Here is a 25,340-nt window from a genome sequence, read left to right as displayed (position 1 = left end):
CAGCAAGAAACCGCAACAAACCTGTGTCCAGGCAGAAGCACAGGGGCTGAGGGCAGGTGAGGGGTCAGAACATCTGAGCTGGAATCTTGCCTCTGATGATTAGCTGTGTGGCCTTGGATGAGCTACTCAGCCTCCCTGAGCTTCAGTGTCCTGATCTGTAAAATGCAGCTGAGAGGAGCAATGTAACCCCAGGCTGGGGGAGGTCACTGCCCGGCACATGAGCAGGCTCCGTGTGAACACTGGTTCACACACTGCTCTGAAGGCAGGGCAAGGAGCTCCTCAGCAGTGACCACGGGGCCAAAGTTAAGCGGGGCAGGCACGCTCACTCCCCTAGGCAGGCCAGCTCCCATTGCCCTGTGAAAACGCTGGGAAGGCGCCAGCTGCCCCCTGGTGGCCAAGGGCAGAAGCGCACTAAGCCATTTTCACCAAATCCTGAACCCCTTGCCTGGGCGAGCCCCACCTTCCTGCCTTGAGTCCATGTCTCAGGCCTGGGACTCCTGGAGCTTCAGTTAGCAATGTGCTAGCTACATGGGGTTTCCCTTCCAGAAAGAACCTGGCTGGCAACATACAATTCAAATCTGCCAGGTAGGTGCCGGGCACCGGGCTCTACGCCCACCCAGACAATTTCAGAAAGAAAGGAACATTCCAAGCCCACAGCAGTTTATAGAAGTCTGTGATTTGTGGGTGCTCTAACTCTAGGAGTGAGGAAGCTTACACTCCCGCTTTTTGGAAAAGCGGACGGGAGCTGTGTGGTGGACAGAGAGCATACTGTCCTGCCCAACCCTGTCCGACCAGGGCCATCTGAGACACCCCCCCCCCGCCCCACCAGTTCCCAAGGCACCCCACCAGGGGCTAGGTGCCCTTCTCCCTTGAACCCCTGAAGACCCCACTGGGAAGCGGCTAAAGAAAAGGGACGGGGCGGGAAGCAGGTGCAGGTGTGGGTGGGCTGGCATCACCCTGTCTCCGGACGCAGAGGGAAGCGCTGTTACTCAAGATCTTTTATTCCCCTCTGCCATCTTTTCTGCAAACCCTTGGGCACAGACTGGAAGAAACTGGGCATCGACCCTGCCTTGGGTCAACCCTTGGGCCACAGGACAGAAGCCAAAGACACCACCCGGACACTCCCTGGGGGAGCCCACCATCGAGCTGGAGAGAAGAGCCACGCAAAGTGCTGGCGGTTTAAAAAGACTGAAGGTGTGAAGGGAGGGTCACGGCCAGGGGCCTGGGAAGGCTTCCTGGAGGAGGTGGGCGGGCTGACCCTGAGACACAGGAGGAAGTGCAGAGGGGAAGGAGGGAGAAGGCACGTTGCCCCGGGAACCAGACCCCTGCACCCGAGCCTCCCGCCAGGCCCGCCAGGGAGTTTGAGGGAAAGCAGAGGGTCTGGGAGCCTCAGGGAGGACAGGAAAGAGCACCTCACGGCTCAGCTCTGCGGTCCCAGGGGACCGGGCACAGCCTCTGCCCAGCGCTGGGACGCGGCTCGCAGACCAGGTCTCCGGGCAGCCAGCCATGGAGGCTCCAGGCCCCTCGGAGGTTCTGTAGACACAGCCAGTGGAAGAGACGTCACAGGGGCCTGCAGTGTCAGGAGCGGGGCGCCTCTGGCCGGCCAGAGGCCACTCCAGCCCCAGAACAATCCGGGCAGGGGCTCGGCAGGGGCTCAGAGGCCGCCCAGGGCTTGCCGGATGGGGGCGTCCAGGGAGGCGGCCGTGTGGATGGAGATGCCGGGGGCCCCGACGCTGGTTTCCCAGCAGTCAAACCCACAGCCGGTCAGCGCCTGCTTCGTGGCCTCCACCTCTGGGCCCTCCAGACCTGAGGGGAGGGGAGAGGCAGGTCAGCTCTGACCTGGAGAATGTCTGCCCCATTCAAGACAACGGCAGACTTTCTTTCGAGTCGTGCTTGCTGTGTGGGGACTATCCATCGGGAGCCCCAGCATTCACAGCGAGAGCCCAGCCCTGTGCCAGGCTCTCTAAACGCCCCCGCCCCCGCAATCTTATTAACTAGGTATTAGCATCCTTAGTTGACCAATGTGGCCACAAAGGCCCAGAGAGGTTAATTAACCCGCTCAAGGCCACACAGCAGAGGTGAGACTTGTTGGCAGGCTTCCTCCTCCTCCCAAGGGAAATGCCCAGGCAGAAGCTCTGTATGAGCCCTGCCCGCCCCGGTACCTGGCCTGAGGAGGGTGATGCCACAGCCGCCGCCACCGGCACCAGTGAGCTTGCTGTGCAGCCCGCGGGCCATGGTCACCTGGCAGAGCTGGTCCAGGGAGGCGTGGCCCACACCGAGGGCGTTCAGGTGGTGCTGGTTCATATCGATCAGCTCCTGGAGGCGAAGATTCAGTCTGTTCCGTTTTGGCTGCCTGAGGCCGGGGTCGTGCTGTGCCTGCCCCGGCCATCGGACAGAACCCCGCTTTGGGACAGCACAAGGCCCTCTCTGCTGGCAAGAAGGGCCTCTCCTTCCTGCAGGACTGCCAGGGGCTGGGGTGGAGCTGGCAGTGGGCACAGGTCCCAGGCGTGGCCATGGTGGCTGACCAGGCACGTGGGCCAAACAGGGCCCTCTCAAGGTTTAGTCGCTCTTTCCACTGGGACTGCTCAAACTGGCTGACTTCAGAGGGAGGCCACCCTACTGTCCTGCACACGGTCAGGGGTTGCACAGAAGACAGAGATTTCAGAGGCTGTTTAGCCCCTGGATCCAGCTGTGCCTGAAGCTACTCCCTTTGGTGCTCAGTTTTGAGCCAATCCATTCCTTCTCTGCTAAAGCCTGCTTGAGTGGGTCTGTCATTTGTAAAAGTTTCAAGAAAGATCACACACCAGTGGGGGAGACATTCAGCTTCCTCTGGCTGTGCACAATACAGTCCCTTCCTCCTGAGGATCCAATGAGATCAGGTTGGGGAAGTAACAAAACTCACAGCGGCCACTGCCCCGCATCCTGCACCCGCGTTTCATTCCCTCATGAGGGTGGACAGACACGCAGGGTGCTGGCGCCGTGCTGCGTGCGGGGCTGGAACCGTGAGCACCAGCTGTGTCCTCGCCTGGGAAGCTAGGCTGTGGGAGCTGCAGTCAGCGGGCTGGGGTTTGAGAGTCAGCCCTCTGCCATTTCAGGGTCGTGGGTCCTGAGCCTCAGCCTGCCTTCGGGAACAGGCTGTGCCTCACGCATGAGGATAAAATGAGGTGAGTCTTCCATATACCTGGCCTGAGGCTCAGCAAGCATCAGCAGCTAGTAGTGCTTCTGTTGTTACAGGACCACCACCCCATTTTACAAAGGGGTAAACTGAGGCTCAGAGAGGAATGTGCCTTGCCTGAGGTCACTGAGCTAGTCAGGCACCGAGCCGGCGCCGGGAGCTAGGCCTGCCTGACACAGAGCTCATGTCCATCTACCTGCCTGGGCCCGGCCTGCGCGTTTCTGCTGCGCCCCCCCGCGGAGTGTGGCTCGGGTCGCAGCTCTGCTCCAGGGTCCTAGGGGCGCCCGTGAGCCGCGGAGACGCTCCCTGCAGCCGCCTCACCCCGCACTGAGAGAGGTGGACAGGCGTGAGGCCGGCGGCAGCCCGAGGCTGGCCGTGGCTGTGCGGGAAGACTCACGGGGCCTCTCTGAGCCTGAGCGCCAGACGTCACATTGCTGAGGCAGGTTCCAGGCACCCGTCACATTCTGATCCAAAATCTGTCAAGGACCGGATGACAGGCTGTGACTCGGGGGAACAGCTCGCCGGTTTGAGTGCAGAGCTGTCCGGGCGCCGGGCTGCACATTCCAGCGCTGCCACAGCCAAAAATACACCCGCGTCTGACGGACGCGTGCTCGGCGCTCTCCCGGGCTCAGGGGTGTCGGAGGCAGGGCTCTGTCGATACTACCGTGTCTCCCCGAAAATAAGACCTAGCGCATGGAAAGGTAAGACATCCCCTGAAAATAAGACCCAGCGCAACTTTGGGAGAAAAATTTAACATAAGACACGGTCTTATTTTCGGGGAAACAGGGTAATTTCCCGCCCGGGAGGGCGGTTCCGTCCTTTCTCTGAGAAAGGGACGTGAGAGGGACTGAGAGCCAGCCAGGCACAGGCTGAACGAGGGCAAGAGCACAGCAATCAGGTTGTTCCTTGGGCCTGGCCCACAGAAGGTGCTCAGTAAACATCTGTTGGCCAGCCCTGGCTGGTTTGGCTCAGTGGATAGAGCGTCTGCCTGCGGACTGAAGGGTCGCAGGTTCGGTTCCAGCCAGGGACACATGCCTGGGTTGCGGGATTGATTCCCAGTAGGGGGCATGCAGGAGGCAGCCAATCAATGAATCTCTCTCATCACTGATGTTTCTACCTCTCTCCCTCTCCCCTCCTCTTTAAAATCAATAAAATATGTTAAAACAAAAACAAAAAACATCTGCTGGCTAAAGAAATAAATCCGCTTGACCCGGGCTCAGTTACTCACTAGCTGAAAACCTCGTTTTTATACCTCTAAAATGGGGCAACAAGCCTACTCCACAGGCAGGTGGTGTAGGATCCAGTGAGAAGTCATTTCTGAAAGGACTCAGAGCAGCAGCTCCCATTCACTACGGGGCGCAGACGCCAATGCTGACACCGGACAGCAGGCTGTGGTGCTGTGGGCGAGACTTAGGGAGCGGCGGGGACTGCGGAGAAGACACCACAGCCTTCTGCACCTGTAGCTGCCTGCTGCTGCACAGCCACACCGGCTGTGGTTCTTCCAGGGAAGCCAGATGGCGTGTCAATGCCAGCCCACGCGCACCAGGCCAGATGGGCCGTGTCTGAGGAGGAGGCCGGCCCTCGGGCTTACTGAGCTGGGGGCTCCTCAGGCATTGTCCTGCGCATCGCCCAGGAGACCTCACTGCATTCCTACGACACTGCAGGGGTGGGCCCGGACTCAGACCCGAGTCTAGTAAATCCCAAGCTCAGCCTCTGCTCTGGAATTCTGCGAAGGGTGGCGGCTGGACAATGACGATGAGAGAACCGCGGCAGACTGCCTGACCCAAGGATGCGGGGCCTGGCTCCTGAGTGAACAGAGGAGTTAACAAAGCAGCAGGAGCGGCGCCCAGGGAGAGCTCTCCTGGCCCTGGGAGCCGGTCAGGGCTCCTGCCGCAACCCAGCCCACACGCGCCGCTGAGCACTGTCCGGGTGTCCCTCACTCCCTCACCCCCTCATGGGACCAGGCGTGGCACAGGCAGGGCTGCTCACATGTGCACATGCAGGACCCCGGGGATTGGGAGCTCAGAGCGGTGGGGAGCCCCTGCCTTTGACAGAGGGGGCGGGCGGGGGGTGACCCGGTCCCGCAGACAGGTTCTTACCTCCAGCACGAGGTAGTGCTCCGGGGCTGGGGCCGCGGCCATCTCCCCCAGGACCCGCTCGCACTCCAGGGAAATGGCGTCCATGGAGGTCAGGAGGGGGGCCACGATCTCTGGGAACTGGAGGCAAAGGAAGCAAGGGCAGTGAGGCCTATGGGGGCCCGGCAACGGGGGAGGGGAGGGGTCCCACTGCCCTCCTCTGCCTTGCCCAGATGCCCCCTACAGGCAGGAGATTCTCGCAGCAAAGCCACCTGACGGACGACCCCGCCCTGCCTCCCAGCTGGGGCGTGAACAGACCCTTTCCTGCCAAACTGCTTTCCCAGGTCCCACTCCATCCCGCCCCGCCAACCCCCGGCAGAGGGAGAACTCCAACCCGTGAACGCCCCCAGGGGTGGGGCCAGAGCACCTTGAGCAGCCGGTTCCTGACGCCGAGCACCAGGGCCTTGGTGCTGCGAGGGACCTTGGTGTTGGTCAGGAGGATCTTCAGAGCCGGCGGCCTGCGGGCACAGAGGTCCACGTGAGCCCAGGAGGGGGAGCGGGAGCAGGCTGGGGCAGCCTGGGGCCCCACTGGCCCCACACAGAGGAGGTGGAGGCAGAAGCCCAGGGAGTGATAGGGGTCAGGGGACGCACGGCTCCTGCCGCCCAGGCCCCTGTGCCTGCGACCAACCACAGCTGCACCTCCGCATCCGCACTGGACATGCTCCTCACTCACTCACTCACTCACTCACTCACTCTGGGCACCCATGTGTGCTAGACAGCATGGCGCATTCGTGCAATCAGAAGTTCAAAGTCGCTCCAGGGACGAGCACAGGAAAGGCCACTCCGGGAGCAGGAGGGCAGGGTGCTGGGAAGGAAAGCAGGTCCCAGGGTGGACTGCTCTGCTCAGAGGGGATGCAGGGAGGGATCTGGGCCTGTGCCGTCTCCGGGGATCAGGAGGGCAGGGAGAGGAGTTTCTAAAGCCGGAGGGGGCGGGGAGAGGCCGAGGCGGCCCGGGGCCGGTGGTGGTGGTGGTGTGGGGATAGAGGCTCGGCTCCGGGGGCCTGGGTGTGCGCCCAGTCTCCATGGGTTCGCTCTCCCCGGGGCCGGGATCAGGGCTTAGGATGCACCTGGCTCTCAGGAAACACCGAGTGGATGAGGGGGCACTGCCTCCATGCAGGACCCCGCCCTGCAGCCTGCCTCACCATACCCCTCGCTGTCACCGAGAAGCCTCTGGACGCCTTTCTCTGAGATCACCGTGGTGACTGCCTCCTCCCATAGACCATGAGGTGAGCCCGAGGGTGGGCCCAGGCCCAGCCATCCCAGAATCCTCCGACTGCTCTTGCTCTCACTGCCCATGGGGCAGTGTGGCCGGCAGACCCGGCCCCGCCTGGGCCCTCGGCTGCGCTGCCATGCCTCCACAGCAGACACCGGAAGCTGCCCCACGCTCCTCGGCGCCCTGCTTCCTCCCCTGTGCACAGCAGAGGCAGTCACCCAGGGCGGCTCCAGGGCACATGTGGCCACGACAAGAACTATGATGGGTGGTCACCATCGGAGACACTGCTGGGAGATGCTGCTGGCATCGCATGGGGAGAGCCAGGCTGCTGCTCGGCTCTGTAAGAACTGGCCACCACAAGCCCAAGTGGGAGGCTCAGAAACCCACGACGAGGCTCAGAAACGGACCACGAGCCTCAGGAAAGCAGGCGTGGCTCCCGGAAGCCCGCACGGCTGCGACAGGAAGATCCCAGAGGTGCAGGAGAGCATCCCGTCCCCCCAGGCCGCTGAGCCACGAATGATGTGGCCCAGCAGGCGAGGGCAGGCGTCCGGGGCCTGCTGCCCATCCACAAAGACAGCCCTGGATCAGGAGGCCGAGAACCAGCCTCGGCGCCCTCACAGCGTGAACCGGCCACGGAGGCAGCAAAGCATCCTGGGACCAACATCATCACCCGACTAGACCGGACTTGATGGAGGGCCCCGGCTCCTGCTGCCCCACACCACACTCCCTGCTCCTGACATTTCTGCTGCGTGCACACGGACTGAGGAGGTGACGCGTAACATACACTTGTCATGCTAGTCACTCAGAGGACAGGAGTAAAGAAACAGTGAAACGGGCTGCATGCTGCCCATGCCCCCTCTGCCCCATGCCTCCGCAGCTCCCGTCCTGGCTCTCTTTGCTGCCTTCATCACAGCAGCTCTCGTGTGCATGTCAGTCCCCACCCCCAGAACTGTGTCCCAGATTCATCTTTCTACCCTCGCTCCAAGCAGAGTCTGAGGAACACAGAAGACTCAGTTCTTGTTTGCAGAGTGACTGAGTGACTTCACGAGCAGCCATCACGTAAGGTGGACGCACAGCCACGCATGACCTCCCCTTTGACCTCTTAGCGATTTAGGAGCGGAGGCGGAGAGCAAAGAGCGGCTTTCTCTGGGGGATGGTCTGTAAGGGCCACACGGTGGACGGGAAAGCCCAGGACATAAAGACACAGAGCTCCCCGGGATGGCCTGCCGAGGGCGCTCTCCACCGGACGAACCTCTGGAGGGGTGAGATCTTTCCTTGTTGGTACCGGAGCGCTCCTCCTGAAGAGAGAAACCAGAGGGTCAGAAACCCGAACTTCTCTTGGGAGAGAGGTTAGGTTCTGGGGGTGGGTCTGAGTTTTGCCCCATCCTGGGAACACTCAATCCTATAGCTAGCACCTCAGCTTCCGGTCCAAAGGCCAGGAGGGCACGAAGGCCCCCTGCTCTGCCAGGCCCCGGGTCCCGGCCGCTCCCTTCCCCCAGCTGCCAGCTCCTCTGACAGCCGAGAAGGGTGATGAGGGCCCAGCTGTGGTTCTGCAGTTCTAACTTCGGGCCCTGGGGACTTCCCTGGAGCTGCCGCTTCCCAGGCCCCGGCCCAGCCCCGGGGTCCGCATTGAGAGGGTGGGAGGCTGAGGTTCCTCCTGTTCCCTTCCAACAGGAAATGCTACTTTTCTCAGAACCAAATGACTCTCTTCATCCCAAACCAGCACACCCAGGCACCTCCAAGTGCACGGGACGTCAAAAGATAAACAAAGCCAGCGAGGCAGCGCCTACCCCAGGTGCTGACCGCGTTGTCCACGCCGGAGGGGTTCCCGTGAATCACCCTCTCCCCCTGGAAGGCCCACTGGTTAATGACTTCCAGGTCCTCCGCCGTCCACCTGAGACACAGAAGTTCACGTGTAGCGCACTGCGGGCGGGGCCAGGGCCCCCGGGCAGGCGAGGCAGGGCCACCGGCTGGGCTGGGTGGAGACCAAAGGCAAAGGCGCCTGGCCCTCGAGCTCAGGAAGAGGAGAAACGTGCTTGGAACCTCCCAGCTGAAGCACGTGCCACCCTCTTCCCTCGAAACCCTCCCACCTGGCACAGAGAGCACAGCTTTGGGTCCTCACGGTCCTACTCTGCCTCCTGCCAGTGAGTGACTCTGCATAGTGACCTAACCTTGCTCCTCTGTGGCCCGGTCCCTCCCTCCTCAAAGGCTAGCTGCCAGGGTATTGAGCGCCGGCGGGGCGCCCGGCGAGGTGTCTGCCAGCAGCTGTGACTGTAACAGGCCTTTGCAAAGCACCCGCTCCTGGACCCCGCTGCCTGGACGAAGAGGGGGCACAGGGAGGGCTCTCCCAGCAGAGGGCACGGAGGGAACATGCTCTGGGTGGAGGCGCAGCTGTGCCCATCCTGGCAGCAGCACCGTCTGCCAGCCTGCTCTTCTGCTGCTGCCCCAAGACGGACGAGCCAGCTGGGCTCCACGTGGCTGCGACCCAAGGCCCTCCAGGGGGGGCTCCCTCAAGTCCCATCGGTCCCAGGACAAGCCTCGACCAGAGCGGCCAAGCTGCCTTCTGGGGCCTTATCCACAGCTCCCGGGCGAGGCCAGGGCTCACTGCATCCTCTGTGCTGAGCAAATCGGTCAGGGCAGAGGTGGCTTCTCAGGCGTATTCCCAGGTCACAGCGGCTGCCAGCAGCGCTGACAAGCCTCACTGACGCCCAGGGACAGAGGACGCCTCTACAGAGACCAGGTCCAGGGCCTGCCGGCGGGCAGATGCCCTAATCCAACAGGCACACCACCTGTGCTTAATCCTGGCACATCATTATGAACATAATCTTGTTCATAACCGTCTGTCATCACCCGGCACTCCCAGCCTCACCATTTGCAGAGGAGGACACTGAGGTCGAGGGAGGGGTGCAGCGGCCTGGCCACAGGCCCACAGCGAGCTGACGGCAGAGTGGCCCAAAGCCTCACCTACCCTGCTGCCCTCTGTGTCTGGCTCAGGTTCCCCAAAGAGGAGTGGGGGTGAGAGGTAGGGTTGGGAATTGAAATGTTTAGTGCGGGTCTCAGGGCTCAGGCTCTGGGTTCAAATCCCACTCTGCCACCGCTAGCTGTTCGGCCTCACTGCCCTCCGTTTCTTCTGTAAAGTGGCACGAGATGCCCTCCCAGGGGGGTGGTGAGTTCTGGGCAAGAGAACCAGGTCTCGGCCCACAGGAAGGACAGCGAGCAGGGCGAGGGCCATGCGTACCTGCCGGCGGCCTCCCCGTCCTTCAGCGGGTTTGGGATCTCCTCGCACAAGGTCAGGAGGGCAGCTGTCAGGCACACGGAGTAGGCGGCACTGGAGCCCAAGCCGGCCCCGGTGGGCAGCTCCGACCACACAGCGATGTCCAGGCTGGGCAGGGCGCTGCAACACACGCCGCAGGCGGACCCGATTCATCCAGACCGCCGGATGTCCAGCCACGGCGCTTCCTCCGTGCCTCAGAGGAACCCGTCTGCTCAAGGTTGTCCTGTTTCCCCCGCTCTGGCACAGGCCGGTCCCCTCCCAGGACAGCTTGTGCTCTGCACCTCTTGGCCCCAGCGGAGCTCCCGCCCACCCTGCAGGACCCTTCTCAGGTCTCCTCCCCCGGGAGCTCTCCCTGGACACCGAGGTCACACTCAACCTGCCTTCAGCTGCTCACGGCCGGCCGCCCCACCCCCATCAGGTTGGGAAATGCACCTTCCCCCTCTGGATGGGACATGCCCCTTCCAGCTGGAAACCTGGCATCAACCTGCAAGCGCCAGGACACTTAGAGTGAATGTGTTCTCAGCTGGCACCGGGCACCCAGAGCCCACTGCGCTGCGTCTGCTGCAAGAGTGAAGGCTGCCCCCGAGGCTTTCCCTGTGGGCTCTGGGCCCCAAAATCATCGTGGTAACTGTGCGGTTTGTTTGGGGAACAACTGATACCCGTGTGCCAGACACCAATTCATCTACAGCTGGCCCTGAACTGTGAGGGTTAGGGGCACGTGAGTCTGCCCTCTGTGTCCGTGAATGTGCACGGTGCCTGGCACATGTGGGGGTGGGGGCTTATTGTCTGGCCGCCCACACCAGAGAAGCCCTCTCCCCGCAGGCACACACCTCTGCTTCCGGCAGATGGACAGGTACAGGTACAGGAAGGCCAGCACGGCCAGGCGCTCTCGGTCGGCACAGTCCTCAGGGAGGCCCGCAACCTCCTTCAGCTTCTCCACTTTCTCTGTGATGTCGCCGCGCTCTGTCACACAGCAAACAGGACACACGGATGGTGAGACTCAGCCGCTCTCACAGACAACAGGACACAAAGAGCTGCTGGGCACAGCGCCCGGGGCCCAGATGGACACGGCTCATGTCCGAGCCCCGCGGCTGCCTCTGCCGGCGGCTGTGGGCTCCGGAGGCGGGGGCTGGGGGCTGGCTCCTGCCTGGGAGACTCCCTGGCGTCCTGGCCTTGAGCCTGCGCCTTAGCCCTCTGAACCTGGGCCCTCCTTGGTAAACGGGGACAGCACACCTCCTCACAAGTGTCATGCAGTAAAGTGCAACGAGGCACACGACTCCTTCACGCAGCTCCTGGCACGTCGAAGTGCTAGTTAACAGTTTCAAACACACACGTGCACAAGAGAAATGGATGCTAGCTCAAGCGCAGAGGCCCGGGTTTGACCTCCACTGCCCGGAACCAGCTCCAGAGGCTATGTCACATGACTCCCCAAATCCTCCCCTCTCCGGGAACACAATTAGGAGAGCAGGACTCAAATAAAACCCCTGAACGCGGACCTCGGAGAGCTGCGTGGCAGGAGGGAAAGGCCCGGGGCAGTTTCTGTTCCGGTGCCAGCGAGAGGCCGGCAACCTCATCGGGGGGCTGAGCAGCAGAGCGAGTCGGACGAGCTCACCTCTGCACACAGCGCCTGGGCTTGCAATGAGCGGGTGTGCCGGGCAGGACACGCCAGGCGGGGCGGTAAGTGCTACGTGCTGACTGGATTAATGGTACCTCACAGGCAGCCGGGCCAGGGACAGGCACTGAGAGCCCAGGCATCGCAGAGCTGAGGGAGACGAATGGATGGTGAAGAGCCGGGCTTTGACTTTGGGAAGACCTGAGTCTGAATCCTTTCCGTATCCCCGACAAGCAGCAGGACCGGAGCCACTTGGCCCCTGAACCTCAATGTTCTCATCCATGAAACGGGGATGAGGAGCACAGCGTACATAGCTCTGTGCCTGGCACCCACAAAGGCCCAGTAGCTGTTACTGTGGTAATCACCAGTATTAGGAGGGAGCCAGAGAAACGGAGAGAAAGTAATGGGGATTCTGCAACTGAACAGAAAACACTTGTGTCCAAAAGGCTCAGATTCCCTGTCGCCTCGGAGAACAACGAGACAAGCCCTGGTGTGTGCACCGCACTCTGTGTCACAGCCCTAGGCCCAACTCAGAGGCTCACTGCCTAATTATAATTAATCACCTAATTAATATTAACTGCTGGCTCCTCACAACAACCTCCCAGGTAACAGAACTCTGCTCAGGGTGTTAAGGGGCCCGCCCAGGCTCACACCGGGAGTCGGAAATGGCCAGAGACGTGTCCCACCCCACCCGGCTGCTTCCACCCGCACCGATGACGCCCAGAAGCAGCAGCCGGTTCGGAGGCAGCTCCAGCTGGTGGGCGGCCCTGTGCGCCATGAAAAGCCAGGTCTGGTTGCCCTGGATCGCCGGTTTCTGAGGCAAGATCCAAAGCAGTGGCTCCACACTGAGGTGTCCCTGCGATCACCCCGCGGAGCCCCTTTCAAAATACACACGTCCGGTCCTCCACCACCACACCTGCCGCTACTGAGCCTCCGGAGCAGGGGCAGGACCAGGAATCCATCCGAACTGCTACAAACAACAACCTCCCCAGGGCATCTCCAGGCAGCCCTGAGGTTGAAAACGATTATTGGAAAACGGGGGTTTTCAACCCTTTCTCCGTCTCCCTCCAGGAGGAGGGGCTGAGGGCCTGCTGTGCGCTGACCCTCCCGGGGGACGGGAGCGGCGTGGGAGAGCCCGGAGCAGCCTCCTTCGTCCCCCTGGCTGAGAACCGCTGTTCCCAGCAACAAGGCGGCAGTCAGAGCGGAGACTGAGAGCAGGACGCACGCTCTCGCTCTGACCCACGAAGGTGGTGGCTCCGCCAATGAAGGAGGCTGGGTGTGCAGGGGTGGGCCAGCATTCCCCAACTCCCAAAAATTAGCACGGGGTCTTTATTTACTGGAGCACAGTCCTGATACACGGAAGGACAAAGGAGTTCCTGTGGCCTGAGCCAATTTTAGTTAAAAAACAAGGTATCTGCCTATCTCAGTCAGACCATCCGCAGAAAATAACCCAGAGGGTTAACGCCAAGATGCTTAAGAGCGTCGTGAGGGATGGTATAATAAGTGATTTTTTTTTACTTGCAATCTTCCAGTATTGGCTGTATTTCCCAATAACAAGCCTGTTATTTTAAGTGATTTTTATTATGCAAAATGCCAACACATTCTCCTTGTTAAAAGAACATTACAACAGCATTTGTCCACTCCTGGACCTTCGGACCCTCCCACAGGGAATTACCCACCACTGTCCGCCGGATGGAAATCTTCCCAGCCCGTTCTCATGCATTTGCATACAGACCGATACTTTATCTGCGTTGTTCCTAATCACTCTGCATCTGCCGTTGTGTACCTTGTTTTTCCACTCAACAGTAGGTCCTGTTTAGCTGCCCACCACAGCCCACACAGATCTATCTAGTGCATCATCTTATGTTTTGAATCTTAAAAAAATTAATAAGTGAAACTAATTATGTGAGGTCTACAGAGAAAGCATCCCAGAGTGGTGGGCTCTGGCTCCCTCGGAACAGCTTAGCCTACCTGCCCAGCCTCGTCTGTCCCCTCCCTCAAGGCCCCGCTCCGCCCCCCACCTGGCGCCTCCTCCCTGCACTTACCCAGAAAGCTTGTGTCCAGGTCCTGGAGCCTGGCCACATCCCAGGCCCTCTTGACGCCAATGTTTGGTAAGTTGAGGCCCACTTTCCCATTGCTGTGGGGTTGAAGCCGGAGAAATGTTCTCAAGTTCAAGGCCACAGCCAGTGCTACCTGTAGGGCAAAAGCAAATAGCCTGCAGGTGGGTAGCATCCTGCCTTGAGAAGCCCTGTTTCAGCACCGTGCTGGTTCACAGCCATTGCCACCGGGCGGGCAGACACTGCTCACCGCCCGAGGCATGCCCTCCCACTAAGGCGGCACAACCAACGCTGACCAAGTAGGAGTAAACTGTGCCCATGCCTGCCTTCCCCATGCAAAACTGCGGAGGTTCGCAGCACCGAGGAATGGCTGCCCGTAATGACCACATTTCTGAGGGTAAGAACATAAAGACTAAGAGGAGGGGTGGGAAAAGCATGAGCTTTGGGTTCAGAAGGACTTTGGTTCACTCCCAGCTCTCCTATCCTCTCCCGGGCCTCAGCCTCCACTTTGGTAAAACAGGATAATAAAGTGCAACCCCAGGGGCAGTGGTAAGAGTTAAGCGAGATGGCGCACGTTTAGACTCCCGTGCTGGGTCCTAGCGTCCTCCCACTTCTAAATAATGAGGTACCCCAGAAGTCCATCCTCAAACCTCTTTTCTCCTCTGCCCAAGCTCACCGCTTAGCCATCTGACTCCACTCCTAGGCTGCCATGTCTGCTACCCCAGAGTGGGCCGGAGCAGCCCTGCAGCGCGCATAGACCCGACTTTTCCTTGCTTGGCTGGAGAAACTGACCTCCTCGCTGACTTACTATCAGGCTGTGCGTCAAGGCTTCCTCTTATCTCCTTTTGAGATTAGTGTCGGGACGAACGGTGCCAATCCTGCAGGCTGGGGCCTTTACCTTGCCATGGACCACGGCATGCTCTCCATGAAGGATGACCTTCCCTGGGGCGGACACCAGCAGGCCTTCTGACAACATGGCTCCCGGGACTCCTGACAGGGAAGCCAGAGGATGGATGGGCCCAGATCTAGAGCTTTTATAAAATGCCTAGTTCAAGCTCGTCCTTAAAAAAAGAAAGAAAAAAAAGGCAGCTGAGGGCAGCAGTCAACCAGACCCAGAGAAAGACCTGGGTTCAAACCCCCGCTCTTCTACTCCCCGAGTGATGCCATCTTAGCTAACTCACGTCAACGGCTTTGGACCAGTTTCCCCACATGCCACATGAGGACAATAGGACAATACCTGCACTCACTTCAGTAAGTTTGGGGAAGGTAGAATTAAATAACAAAAGGGAAGCACTTCGCAGGGTCTGGCAATTCGTCCCCGAGAGCTGCGTGGCATGGTTCTGTTCTTGGTTCCCGACTTCATTACTACTGCTACCAACGGCAGATTTAGGTGAAACCATGGACCCGGAAGAACCCTTCCCTGGAAACGCAGGCCGTTCCCGACGCACCAGAGCGAGGATCTGCGGAGGCGCGCATTTAATTTTTACAAATAGTGCAAAATTACCCTTCGTTCAAAGCTTTACGTGCACTAATTACGTCGGCAGAACAAGACGTGAACCTCACCATGCACTAAGTACTACCGTGACCGCCGTTTCTGGCAGGGGACACTGAGGCTCGGAGGGGGAAACGTACTGCTTCCCGATGCTGAAAAGCTCGTCTGTCAGGCTGGAGGTCCTGGCGCTCTGGGTGGTTCTCAGAGTTGGAGAAACAGCCGGAAATGCCGGGAGCTTATCATCTTATCCCCTGAGCTTATTGTCCTGACACTCAGCTCGCGCCCCCACATCCCCCTCCCCGGCCCCTATCACAGCCTCTCACCTGCCGCCGCCGCTGGGTTCTGTTCCACAGCGCACAGGCGCCCCTTCCGCTCAGCCAATCGGAGCGCGCGAGCATTGGCCAATAGGCGCTGTCAACCAAGACGTCAGTGTTTCCCCGCCCAGCTCCTCCGCGAACCAATAGAAAACGAGATCCTGGGAGTGTCCCGCCCTGGGCCGAGCGCCACGGACCAATGGAGATAGAGGTTGAGCGGTGGCGCGGCGGGTGGTGGGCGGAGTAACCCCGGGACCTAGACGGGAGCCTGGCGGGGTCAACCCCTACGAGCGGCCAGCGCATGGCTGTGTGGGTTTCGGGGGGCCGCCTGGGCCTTCGCGGATGCCTCGCGGCCGGCAGGCTCCTTTGTCCCCGTTTCCAGAGCCGCGGCTCCCCGGGCTTAGAAGACGGGGACAGGTAAGTGCCTGGCTGGGGAGGTGGCTGACACCTAGAACTGTCGCCGCCGTAGTTACGTCACTGCTGTGACGTCCTGCCAGGTGAGTCCTCTGTCCTGACGTCACCGTATTGATGTAGGCGCCGCGGGAGCCAGAGAACAAGGTTTCTTTGCACCAGCAAAGTCCGAACGAACTCAGGGCGGGGCCTACCCCTTGTGGGCCAAAAGGCCGGCCGCCAGGCTTCACGGTCAGGAGGGCCTCTGTTCACTGTTGCACCTCTCCCCAAAGCAGCTTACACCCTCAGACACAGACACGCTGCGTGATCCAAACATGGCTGTCAGCGTGGACCTGGAAACCTGCGCCCCTTTCCCGGCCTCAGAGCCTCTTGCGCTCCCACCCCCCCACCCCGGAGATGTGCCCACAACCAAGATACATGCCCTTGACCAGAATCGAACCTGGGACCTTTCAGTCCGCAGGCCGACGCTCTATCCACTGAGCCAAACCGGTTTCAGCAGCTTTTAAAATTGTTTGGCAATTCTTTATTTCTGAGGATCTTGAAGTTTCATAGAAAGGACGTGGTCCATGTTTCTTTCCCCACAAGAGGCCCTGACTTGGGAGAGGGTAAGAGTTTGGGGTCTGGAGTGAGATGGTCTTGGGCATAAGTCCCAGCCCTCCCTGTTCCTTCTTGGGTGACCTAGGCAGGTGGGTCTGGTCCTGTGAGTAAAATGGTCACAGGTAGTGCCTTCCTTTGGAGTTGTGGGAAGACTCCGGGGACAATTTCGGGATATAATGCTGGCAATCCCGTCAACACAGCGCAGGGACTGTGGGAAAGTGGTGGGTAAGTTATCTCAGTGAGTACTTATTGAGCTTCTGCATTGAAAAATGCACTACATCAGCTACTCAAATCCTCTACCACTGCCAACATGGATGTGGGCAAGACACAGGGCTTACAGCTAAGAGGGATGTGGAGGGGAGCAATGTTTACGAGAGCTAAGCATGCGGGGTGAGTGCAGCTCGGAGGCTATGAGCAGCCAGCTGGAAGCGCCCCCCCCCCCCACCACCTCACCACCTCTTGATGTCTGTTTTCTCATTAGGCCACAGCCTCCTTCGAAGACACCCAAGATCCCCAAGATTTACACCAAAACAGGAGACAAAGGTAGGGTGGGACAGGTGAGAGCTTCAGAGACACGCAGGCTCCATTTTAAAGTTCTCCAAATTCTTCGCAGCCATTGAAAAGTGTGTGGAGCTCCGGCTCAGTTATTACACATGAAATAGACATTTTTCTAAGAAGTGCATATCAGGGGGAAAAAATCTCATTTTGGGCAGCTGAACCTTTTTTTCCCCACAGGGTTTTCTAGCACCTTCACTGGAGAAAGGAGACCCAAAGACGATCAGGTGTTCGAAGCCTTGGGGACTACAGATGAATTAAGTTCAGCCATTGGGTAAGGGAGAGGGACTGGGTCTGGGGCGGAGCTTGAATTGGGCATCCATAAGGTAATTAATGACGCCTTGGCGACTGCCGGCTGGTCTCGGAGGTTGCCAAACCTTGATGACCCTGCCTTGGCCTGGAAGCACAGGAGCATCTGGTCAGCGCCTCGGGCTGCCGGGCTGCAGCGCCTTCCCCCTGGCACTGCTGCTCCTGTGCTGGCATCTGTCCCACGCATGGGAAGCTGCCCTGCCCACTGCCCCGGCTCCCTCACTCTTCAGGTGAGTACATGTGTGCCCTTGAGGGGCACGTGTTAAGTGAAAGAAGTGAGTTGAGCCCAGTATACAGTGCCTCAGATGTGGTCCCTTTTGTGAGTCTTGTTTTTTAAGTAAGCACATGCACAGCCAGAATTTAGACGGTGGGCTCGGAGAGTTAGTCAGGATTAGCCAGGTCATGCCGTGATAACAAGCAACCCCAGACCTCATGGTTTACAACACCAAAGGCGTATTTCGTGCTCTCACATCAAGCCCATCACAGGTTGGGCGTGTTTCTGTTCCAGAAGATGTCACTCTGGGACCTGGGCTGGCGGGACAGCCTGGTTCCAGGGCAATGCCAGGCATCGTGGCAGAGGGAGCAGTGATCATGCTAAAGCTCACACTGGCTCGGAAGTGACACATACTTCTGCTCCCATTTCTGTGGTCAGAGCCAGAGACATGCCTGACTGCAGTGCAGAGAGAGGGGCAGCACATATTTGATAACAATTGTCCAGTCCACCAGCCCAGCCAGCAGCCAGCTGTTGACAGTGTGAGGGGCACTTACCTCACGGGCTGGTTCAGAAGCTCTGTGGGAATCAGACAGGCCTGGCTTCAAATTCTCTGCCTCTGTTGACTGGCTGTGCAGCTTCAGGCAAATCATCGGGCCTCTCTGAGCCTCAGTCTCCTGTTTTGTCAAATGATCACAGTGATGGCATCCATCCCATTAGGTTCTAGTCGGGATTGAATAAGATAATTCCATATTCACCCTTACGACAGTGCCTAGTGCAAATAATAATAATGCCAGCAGTTGTGATTATTAAAACTTACCTGTTTGTGGCTTCTATTTCTCAAGGATGGGCTGACCAGGTGAGACCTTCAGGACAGCTAATGGGAGGTGTAGGTGGTCTGTCAGGAGCGTAGAGAAGGCAGACCCCTTGGGGTGGGGGTGGGCAGACACAGGTGATGTGGGCAGAGAGGACGGAAGGCGAATCCTAGCATCAGTTACTTAGAATCAGCAAAGCCATGGCTTCCAGTGATGTGGGCAGGGGCCTGGCGGAGCCCCAGCTGTGGAAGCTCCCTTTGTCAGATACGGATGGAGCATCTGTGTGCCAGGCACTGCTGTACAGGGAGCCTCAGCCCTGCTCCGTGGAGCTCTTGGTCTGGTGGGGCAGGGGTAGGGCAACCACAGTGGTGGGAGCTGGGATGGGGCAGGCACCGAGGGGGGGGCCTAAAACTGGCCGACATCATGAGAGCATGCTCAGAGAGCACCTGCCGTGTGCCAGGCGTGAGGCGTACTGCTGTGCGGGACAGAATGTGTCCCAGCCCAGAGGCCCTTCCCTGCACCCAGCGGGGAAGACCACACCGGACTGCCAAGTACACGTGTGTTCAGTTCTAATAGGAAGCGGGGCCAGGGGGAGGCCCTGGTGGCCCTGCCGCCCTTCCAACGCCGTTCTCTTTGCCGCTGCCCAGCGAGGCGGACCTGATCTCCTGGAGGGGATTTCCTGCTGGTTCCTTTCCTCTGGCTCCAGGTGGCCCGGCCAGGGGGAGCTCCGCCGTGCTGTCGCCCTGCTCCCCAGCTGCAGCTGGCTCCCGCCCACTCTCTCCCGCTGTGTGGCTCCTGGTGGCGGCCCCCAAGGAGCGGCTCTCTCCAGGCTCCAGGGCACCGTGAACCCTCCCTGGTCCAGCCAGGCTTCGGCTTCTGCCGATCTTGGCCTCATTAGCAGTTTCCATAACTCTGCCCCTGCTCTGTTAGCCGCCCCTTTGCACAGCTTTTCTCTGGGAACCCTTCGCAGGCACCCCAGTCCCTGCCAGGACCCGACGGCACAAAAGTGGAGTGCTGAGTCCCAGGGAGGCCAGTGACCCACCTGCCCTGGTCACCTTCTTTCCCCACCTCTCCTTCTCAGGAAATTCCCACCTGCAGCATCGCTTCCTCCAGGAAGTCCTCCCTGAGCCCTAGCCAAGGCTAGGTTTTCCAGGTCAAGCCCTTTCCTTCAGAGCACTGACCTCAGTTCGCAGCTTCACCTCCGGTCACGTGATAGCTCAGGTCTTCCCCTCCTGCTGCATAGAGCTCACCACAGAGCCGCCTGGACCTGCCAGAGTAGGCACTGAACAGGACTTGGTGACTGGATGAGTCATGAGTGTAAGAAAAGGCATTTTGAGAAACAAATACCCTTAACCTAGTGGAAGGTTATGATGTTCTTATTGTCAGCAAGAAATGGCACCGAGGCCATTCCAGCCAAGTTAGCTACATGGCCCATCGCCTGAGAATCCCTGCCTTCCAGCGAAGCAGGGCCTGGATGGTAAGCTAGAGCAGATTCTTTCCTTTTCCCTCATAGGTTTGCTATGGAATTAATTGCGGAAAAGGGCCACCCATTCGCTGAAGAGCTTGAGAAAGTGAGTAACATTTTTTGTTTAGCCCTGAGGCCTGGTATCCGTAACTGGATTTGGCATTTGCTCATCGCTTCCTCTCTGTGTCACCTGGGGTTGGTCACTCTTCCTCTGAGCCTCAGTTTCTCCGTCTGTAAAATGGGGACACATAGATAATACTCCCTCATAGGCAGGTGGTGAGGAGTGCTCCTAGGAAAGGAAATGGAAAGGGTGGTCAGTGGTCCCTGCCCTCCAGGGGACATTTGACAATGTCTGGAGACATTCTTGGTTGTCACACTGGAGGTGGGTGCCCGGGGTGCCGCATACATCCTGTGGTGCACTGACAGCCTCCAGATAAACCTCCAGGAGCGGCCTGAGAGGATTCCTCTTGGCCATCCCTGGGTGCTCGACGGTCATTGTCTTCATGGCCCAGCTGTCCCCAAGGGAGCCAGGTCTCTCCACAGGGCTTGTCCAGCATGCTGGCACTTCAGACAGTTTCCTAATTAGCCTTTAAATGCCAACTATTGTAGTTAGGTTCTGGCAGTCCTCCAGGCCAGCCCGTGTGCCTTGCTGTCAGGTGGCGCCTGCGCGGGGAACCAGGAGCCACACAGATCTTCACTCGCTCCTTCCGCTGCTCCCCTAGATCCAGTGCTCCCTGCAGGACGTCGGCTCCTCCCTGGCGACACCCCGCTCCTCCGCCCGGGAGGCTCACTTAAGTAATCTCTCGGAGGCCCCGTGTGTACTCAGAGGGCCCTGCAGGGGTGGACCTGAGCCGGGGCTCTCCCAGGTGTCACCTGGGACCCCGTCAGCCTGGCACCCAGACCCTGAGCGGTTCATGGGAGGGTGGGGCACCTGAGCGGTTCATGGGAGGGTGGGGCAGGCACTGGGCAGAAGGGAACCAGCGGGCTGCTTTCCTCGGTGCTGGGGGCGAGGGGCTCATGGCCGTGTCCTGGCTCCTCAGGACGCACCACGTTTGAGGCGGGGCGCACCCTGGAGCTGGAGCAGTGGATCGACAAGTACTCCAGCCAGCTCCCCCCTCTCACAGCCTTCATTCTGCCGGTAGGTACTGGGCCGCCCCCTCAGGGGGGCTGCAACCCCCCCCCCCCCCTTAATATTTTACAGTGACAGAGCTGCCCTCCACGTGCCCCGCGCTCCCAGCACTGTCCGCTCTGACAGCGGTGCCCACCTCTGCATGCAGAACACTGTGCCCTCCCACCCGCCCTGTGAGGAGCTCTCTGTCTGCACTGGGCACACCCGCCCACCCCCTCCACCAACGCCCGCTTTCTCCTTCCAGTCAGGAGGCAAGAGCAGCGCTGCACTGCACTTCTGCCGGGCCGTGTGCCGCCGGGCGGAGCGCCGGTGAGGCCCGGGGAGAGGGAGCATGAGGCTTGGGGGCGGGGGGGGGGGGGGTTACCTCCGTGTCACCCAGGCACCATGGCAGACCTTCTGGCTAGATGTAGGCTGGCCAGGACCCAGGTCACCTGCAGGGGCTGTGACTGCTGGCTGGGCGGACCCTGGGCCTGCAGTGCTGATCCTGGGATGTGGGTCCCGTGTGATGCTGTGGCTCCTCCCTTTCCAGCGTGGCGCCTCTTGTCCAGATGGGTGAGACGGATGCAGACGTGGGCAAGTACTTAAACAGGTACTTCCGGGGATTTGGAGATCTCCCTCGGAAAAGCGAGACACGATGGGAAGTAACCACCACGGAGGGGCCGCACTCATTCACCTCACGTTCACTGAGGATGTGCTGTGTGCCAGGCACTGTGCCCAGAGAGCAAGGCGGTAATCCCTGTCCCCAGCGGGGAAGGTCTTGTGGGGAGAAGCTGCCGTAACCACCAGCAAAGAGAACATCACCTCAGAGGACAGTGTGGAGCAGGGCCTGTTCTGAGGCTGGTCACCAGGAAGACCTGGCAGGGTCGTGGTGGGGCCAGGCAGGAGAGCGGCCTCCTAGCCAGCCTTCCCCGACGAGGCCCCTGGGCAGTGGAGCTGAGGACACGGCCAGGCAAAGCGAGCTCAGACCGGCCAGGCTTAGGGCCCAGCACAAGGCCCGGGTCGCTGGCTGGGCAGGGAGTCCCAGGAGCCCCGCCCTCAGCCTGGCAGCCAGGCCACCGCTGCCCAGGCCTTCTCCATGGGGTTCTGCTCCAGCATAGGCTCGTGTGTTTAAGGCCAGGTCCAGGGCAAGCCGAGCTGGGGGCCCTGGGAGCCATTCTGAGTGTCCGGGAGGTGGCCACAGCCTGGACTGGAGCGGCCCCTCACTGTGGCCCACTCCTCCCACGGGGACAGGGCCCAGGCTGTGCTGGGTTCTGACCAGCTTGTTCCTCCTTTGAGGGGAGAGGGATGTGGCAGTCAGGGTCACAGCAGTGATTCCTTGGGGGCGCTCTTGTCCCTGGAAAGGGACCAGGAACGAGGGGGTCTGCCGTGCACGGCCTGGAGTGTGTGGGTCCTCAGACCAGCAGTGTCTGCGTCACTGGCGTGGGCTGGACCTGCCGAACCCCAGGCCCGGCCCAGCTTTAGTGAGAATCTGCAGGCTGCCCGGGGCCCCACGGACTCGGGGCATGTTGGTGTGAGAGGCAGTGGTCCTGCTCGCTGGAAGGTGCGGAGAGCAGTGAGGGGCCCAGCGCGCCAGCCTCTGAGGCTGTTCCTAGGAGCCACCCAGCCTGGCGCAGCGGGCGTGTGCTCTCAGGGACGCGGCTCCCAGTGCGTCCACGGGCCCAGGCTGGCCGCTGCTCTTCGTGTGTGCCCCCCTCCCCCCGCCGCCGGGGCACGTGACAGGCTTCCTTCTTGAAGGCTGTCATGGGAAGGACCAGTGAGCACTGATGGCCCCTTTCAGATCATTCCGTCTGCTTCTCTCTGCCCCTCCAGACTCAGCGACTATCTCTTCACGCTGGCCAGGTACGCAGCCATGAAGGAGGGGAAGCAAGAGAAAATATACAGGAAAAACGACCCGTCGGACTGAACCGCAGGCGCTGGGATAATGGAAAGGGGCGCCCTCCGTGGGGGCCCCGCAGGGAGAGGAGGAGTGTGCCCTTGGCCCTGACTCCCGGAGGACTCACCCGGGGCCTGACGCGGGTCTCTGTCCGCACTCAGCTGCCTCCAGACCCCACACTCCCCTCAGGCAGCGGCTGCTGGAGACTCCTGCCCGCCTCTCCTCGGCCTGCGGGAGGGGTCACCTGCGGGAAGGAAGGCGGTGATTGTGTGACGAGGGGGACGCACGGGAACAGAATAAAAGTGGGAAAGGCGTGAACTGAGTGTGTGAGAGAGAGGGAGAGCCCTGCCAACGCCAGCTCCGCGTCAGGGACCCGGGGTGGCAGCGGCCTTGGGAGCGTCACTGAGTCCCGGTGCCGCCGGCCCTGGGTCACGTGTAAAGGGGAGGCAGGCGATGTGGAAGCAGAGGCTGGGAGCCACCCAGCTGCACATGGACAGGCGAGGCCTGGGAAACACCTGGGGCCCACGTGTGCATGGCGGGTGCAGCCTGCAGGAGGCTCTCAAAGGGGACCCTTCCCCCATCCAGGGGTGAAGAGGGAAATGCCACCCCTTAAAGGAAGGGAAGTCCTGCGGGCAGAGGGTGTTGAGGGCCGAGGGGGGACATTCTCAGCTCGAGGCAGGCAGCTCTTCCGTTCTCAGGCTGACACAGATGGGACGGAGCCCCGATGTTGCTTGGCTGGCGTGTGCTCAGATCCAGGCCGCGGCTGTGCTTTATCTCACCTGTCACCACCGTGCCCTCCCGCCGTGAGACAAGGCCACCAGTGCCAGCCGTGTCCTTGGGAAGGAGGGATATTGATGGAGGGCGAGGAGACAGCCCGGGACCCGAAGACTCCACGCTGCCAGCCGCAGGAAATGACTTGACAAGGGCAGGCCGCCGATGTCGCTGATGTGCCTGGGCGCTCCATCCGGGATCCCAGCTGAGCACCTGCTTAGCCTGAGGCACAGGAGGCTGCAGGCTGGGAGGCAGGTCCGCCAGCGTGGAAACCGTCTTTGCTTTCCTCGCCTCTTTGCCGGGAATTTTGCTGGAGGAACAGGCACATGTCCCCGAGTCCTTTGTTCCAGCAGCGTCAGGGGCCTCTTAGGCGGGCAGAGCTGCTGAGGAGCTGGCGGCCGAGCGACAGTGGCCGGCTCCTCCCGCCGGGCGAGCCCAGGCCGGGGCACAGGTGCCGGTGTGGGCCCGGGAGCAGTGGCAGCGGCAGCCGCGCCGGCGCCGGGCTGCCCTCGGAGGGCTTTGCTCCAGGAGCTGCAGCAACCGGCCCCGTGCGCTCCGTTCCGCCGGCTCCTCAGTCTCCCCTGGAGGAGCAGCCCCCACCGAGCTCCCAGCGGGGGGCGAAACCACCCCCAACGGGCGAGAGAAGCTCTGGGAGCAAACAGCCTCCGAAGGTGGAGCGCTTCGGAACAAGGCATGGGCCTGTCCCCAGACCCGTCCTCAGCCCTTGTGGGAGGGATGGTAGCCCAGGTTCCAGGCCCCTCTGCAGCTGCCCCCCCCCATTCCCCTACCCCCATCCACAAAGGTTCCCTGAGAGACAGCCAGGCGCAGGGCAGACTTGGCATCTGGAGGGTGTGCCCTGTGCCACCCACCTGGCAAACAGGAACCTGCTTTCCTCTCCCGCAGCGCCCGACAGCTATCCTGGAGCCGGCCAGAAGCACACGGCACCCGTGCACGCTTGTCTGGTCGCCTCCTTGCCTTGAACCCAGGCGGACAAGTTGGCAAACTGCACAGATAAAACACATGCCCTCCCTCTGAAGCCCGCATCACCTGCCTGCACCCCTGTCCACCTCAAGCAGGCCGCCCGGCCAAGCAGGTGGGAGAGGAATGCAGGCTTTTACTTCAGCTGCACCTTGTGGATCAGAGGTTTTTGCTTTTGCTTAACTTATTTTTAAAGAGACTGAAAAAACAAAAAGACTGTTGGAAAATATTACCTCGATTACTGGCGTTTGGGGCGCTCCCATACATTCTGCTCCCAAGAAAGCACCTGGCCTGTCACCCAGCTCAGTCCGGCTCGCAGGACGCCCGCGAGGAGCTGGTGGTGGGCATCCCTTTGGGGCGAACCTGCCACATCGGTGGTGCCGGTCCGAACGCCATGGGCGTCATCTCCACACCCCACAGCAGCCCGGCGGAGCACTGTGTGTGCTCTGGCTTTGCAGGTGTGGAAACAGGCTCACAGGAACCCACTTGTCAGGGAGTCAGCTCCAGAATGTGGGCCAGGATGTGGCCTGTGACTCCCAGTCCCGTGCTGTCCGACCAGCCGCCGCTTGACAGTCATGTTCATCACGGCTGGGCCGGAGGAGTGTCAGGCCTAATAGATTCTGCTGTCTCATTTCTCAACCTGCTTCCCCCGGGCTGATCTCTCATGGCTGTTGTTAATGCGCGTTCTTCACCGAGTAATTCCCAGCCGAACTTGTAACACAGCCCAACGACAAGGTCCCCTCGGCAGCAATGCCACCCTCACCTCCTTCCAGCCCTTCCTCAGCAGCCCCTGCAGATGTGTGGTTGCTAGTCCCAGTTTTCACCTCGGAGCCTTTAAGAATCCAGACGCATTTCAAGTTTAATTGCATGAAATTCTTGGTGTAATAAATTCTGCGTGAATGCTCATAAGTCAGTGCCTGGGGAGGGGCTTCGTGGCCACCCCTCCCGTCAGAC

General features: G+C 60.4%; 2 protein-coding genes across 4 annotated transcripts; one reads left to right on the top strand and one right to left on the bottom strand.

Annotated features, from left to right (window-relative positions):
• Nucleotides 1-987: 987 nt before the first annotated feature.
• On the bottom strand, nucleotides 988-15,349 carry MVK (mevalonate kinase). Its single transcript, XM_036425984.2, has 11 exons — nucleotides 15,282-15,349; nucleotides 14,365-14,456; nucleotides 13,455-13,602; nucleotides 10,628-10,760; nucleotides 9,762-9,917; nucleotides 8,314-8,417; nucleotides 7,776-7,821; nucleotides 5,678-5,768; nucleotides 5,275-5,391; nucleotides 2,163-2,316; nucleotides 988-1,806 (listed from the first exon to the last, which is right to left on the bottom strand). The coding sequence occupies exons 2-11, from the start codon at nucleotides 14,440-14,442 to the stop codon at nucleotides 1,655-1,657; spliced, it is 1,179 nt and encodes a 392-aa protein (XP_036281877.1). The 5' UTR covers nucleotides 14,443-14,456; nucleotides 15,282-15,349; the 3' UTR covers nucleotides 988-1,654.
• Nucleotides 15,350-15,392: 43 nt separating this feature from the next.
• MMAB (metabolism of cobalamin associated B) lies at nucleotides 15,393-25,292 on the top strand. 3 transcript variants are annotated; one of them, XR_006740787.1, is made up of 10 exons: nucleotides 15,393-15,689; nucleotides 16,762-16,823; nucleotides 17,016-17,109; nucleotides 19,684-19,741; nucleotides 20,358-20,430; nucleotides 20,676-20,773; nucleotides 21,009-21,073; nucleotides 21,294-21,353; nucleotides 22,574-23,663; nucleotides 24,312-25,292. XR_006740787.1 is itself a non-coding variant. In XM_036425988.2 (9 exons), the coding sequence occupies exons 1-9, from the start codon at nucleotides 15,574-15,576 to the stop codon at nucleotides 22,665-22,667; spliced, it is 720 nt and encodes a 239-aa protein (XP_036281881.1). In that variant the 5' UTR covers nucleotides 15,393-15,573; the 3' UTR covers nucleotides 22,668-25,292. The 3 variants fall into 3 exon arrangements, 2 of the variants coding, with proteins under 2 accessions (XP_036281881.1, XP_045433261.1); XM_036425988.2 differs by having other exon boundaries at nucleotides 22,574-25,292; XM_045577305.1 differs by lacking the exons at nucleotides 15,393-15,689; nucleotides 16,762-16,823; nucleotides 17,016-17,109 and adding an exon at nucleotides 17,139-17,374 and having other exon boundaries at nucleotides 22,574-25,292.
• Nucleotides 25,293-25,340: the final 48 nt, after the last annotated feature.

Source organism: Pipistrellus kuhlii, unplaced genomic scaffold (genome assembly GCF_014108245.1).
Source record: "Pipistrellus kuhlii isolate mPipKuh1 unplaced genomic scaffold, mPipKuh1.p scaffold_m20_p_88, whole genome shotgun sequence".
Lineage (NCBI taxonomy): Eukaryota > Metazoa > Chordata > Mammalia > Chiroptera > Vespertilionidae > Pipistrellus > Pipistrellus kuhlii.
The sequence above is the reverse complement of the archived record's forward strand: the minus strand, read 5'-3'. Positions and strand labels throughout refer to the sequence as shown.

What these genes read in the sequence shown, in the direction of transcription:
- MMAB (XM_036425988.2), top strand. Translation starts at nt 15,574, where the DNA reads ATGGCTGTGTGGGTTTCGGGGGGCCGCCTGGGCCTTCGCGGATGCCTC. An exon ending in CGCCCGGGAGGCTCACTTAA is followed by an intron (nt 20,431 to 20,675) that starts GTAATCTCTCGG and finishes CTGGCTCCTCAG; the next exon opens with GACGCACCACGTTTGAGGCG. An exon ending in TCACAGCCTTCATTCTGCCG is followed by an intron (nt 20,774 to 21,008) that starts GTAGGTACTGGG and finishes TTCTCCTTCCAG; the next exon opens with TCAGGAGGCAAGAGCAGCGC.
- MVK (XM_036425984.2), bottom strand. Translation starts at nt 14,442, where the DNA reads ATGTTGTCAGAAGGCCTGCTGGTGTCCGCCCCAGGGAAGGTCATCCTT. An exon ending in CCTGGACACAAGCTTTCTGG is followed by an intron (nt 10,761 to 13,454) that starts GTAAGTGCAGGG and finishes GCTGTGTGACAG; the next exon opens with AGCGCGGCGACATCACAGAG. An exon ending in AAGATCTCACCCCTCCAGAG is followed by an intron (nt 5,769 to 7,775) that starts GTTCGTCCGGTG and finishes CTGTGCCCGCAG; the next exon opens with GCCGCCGGCTCTGAAGATCC.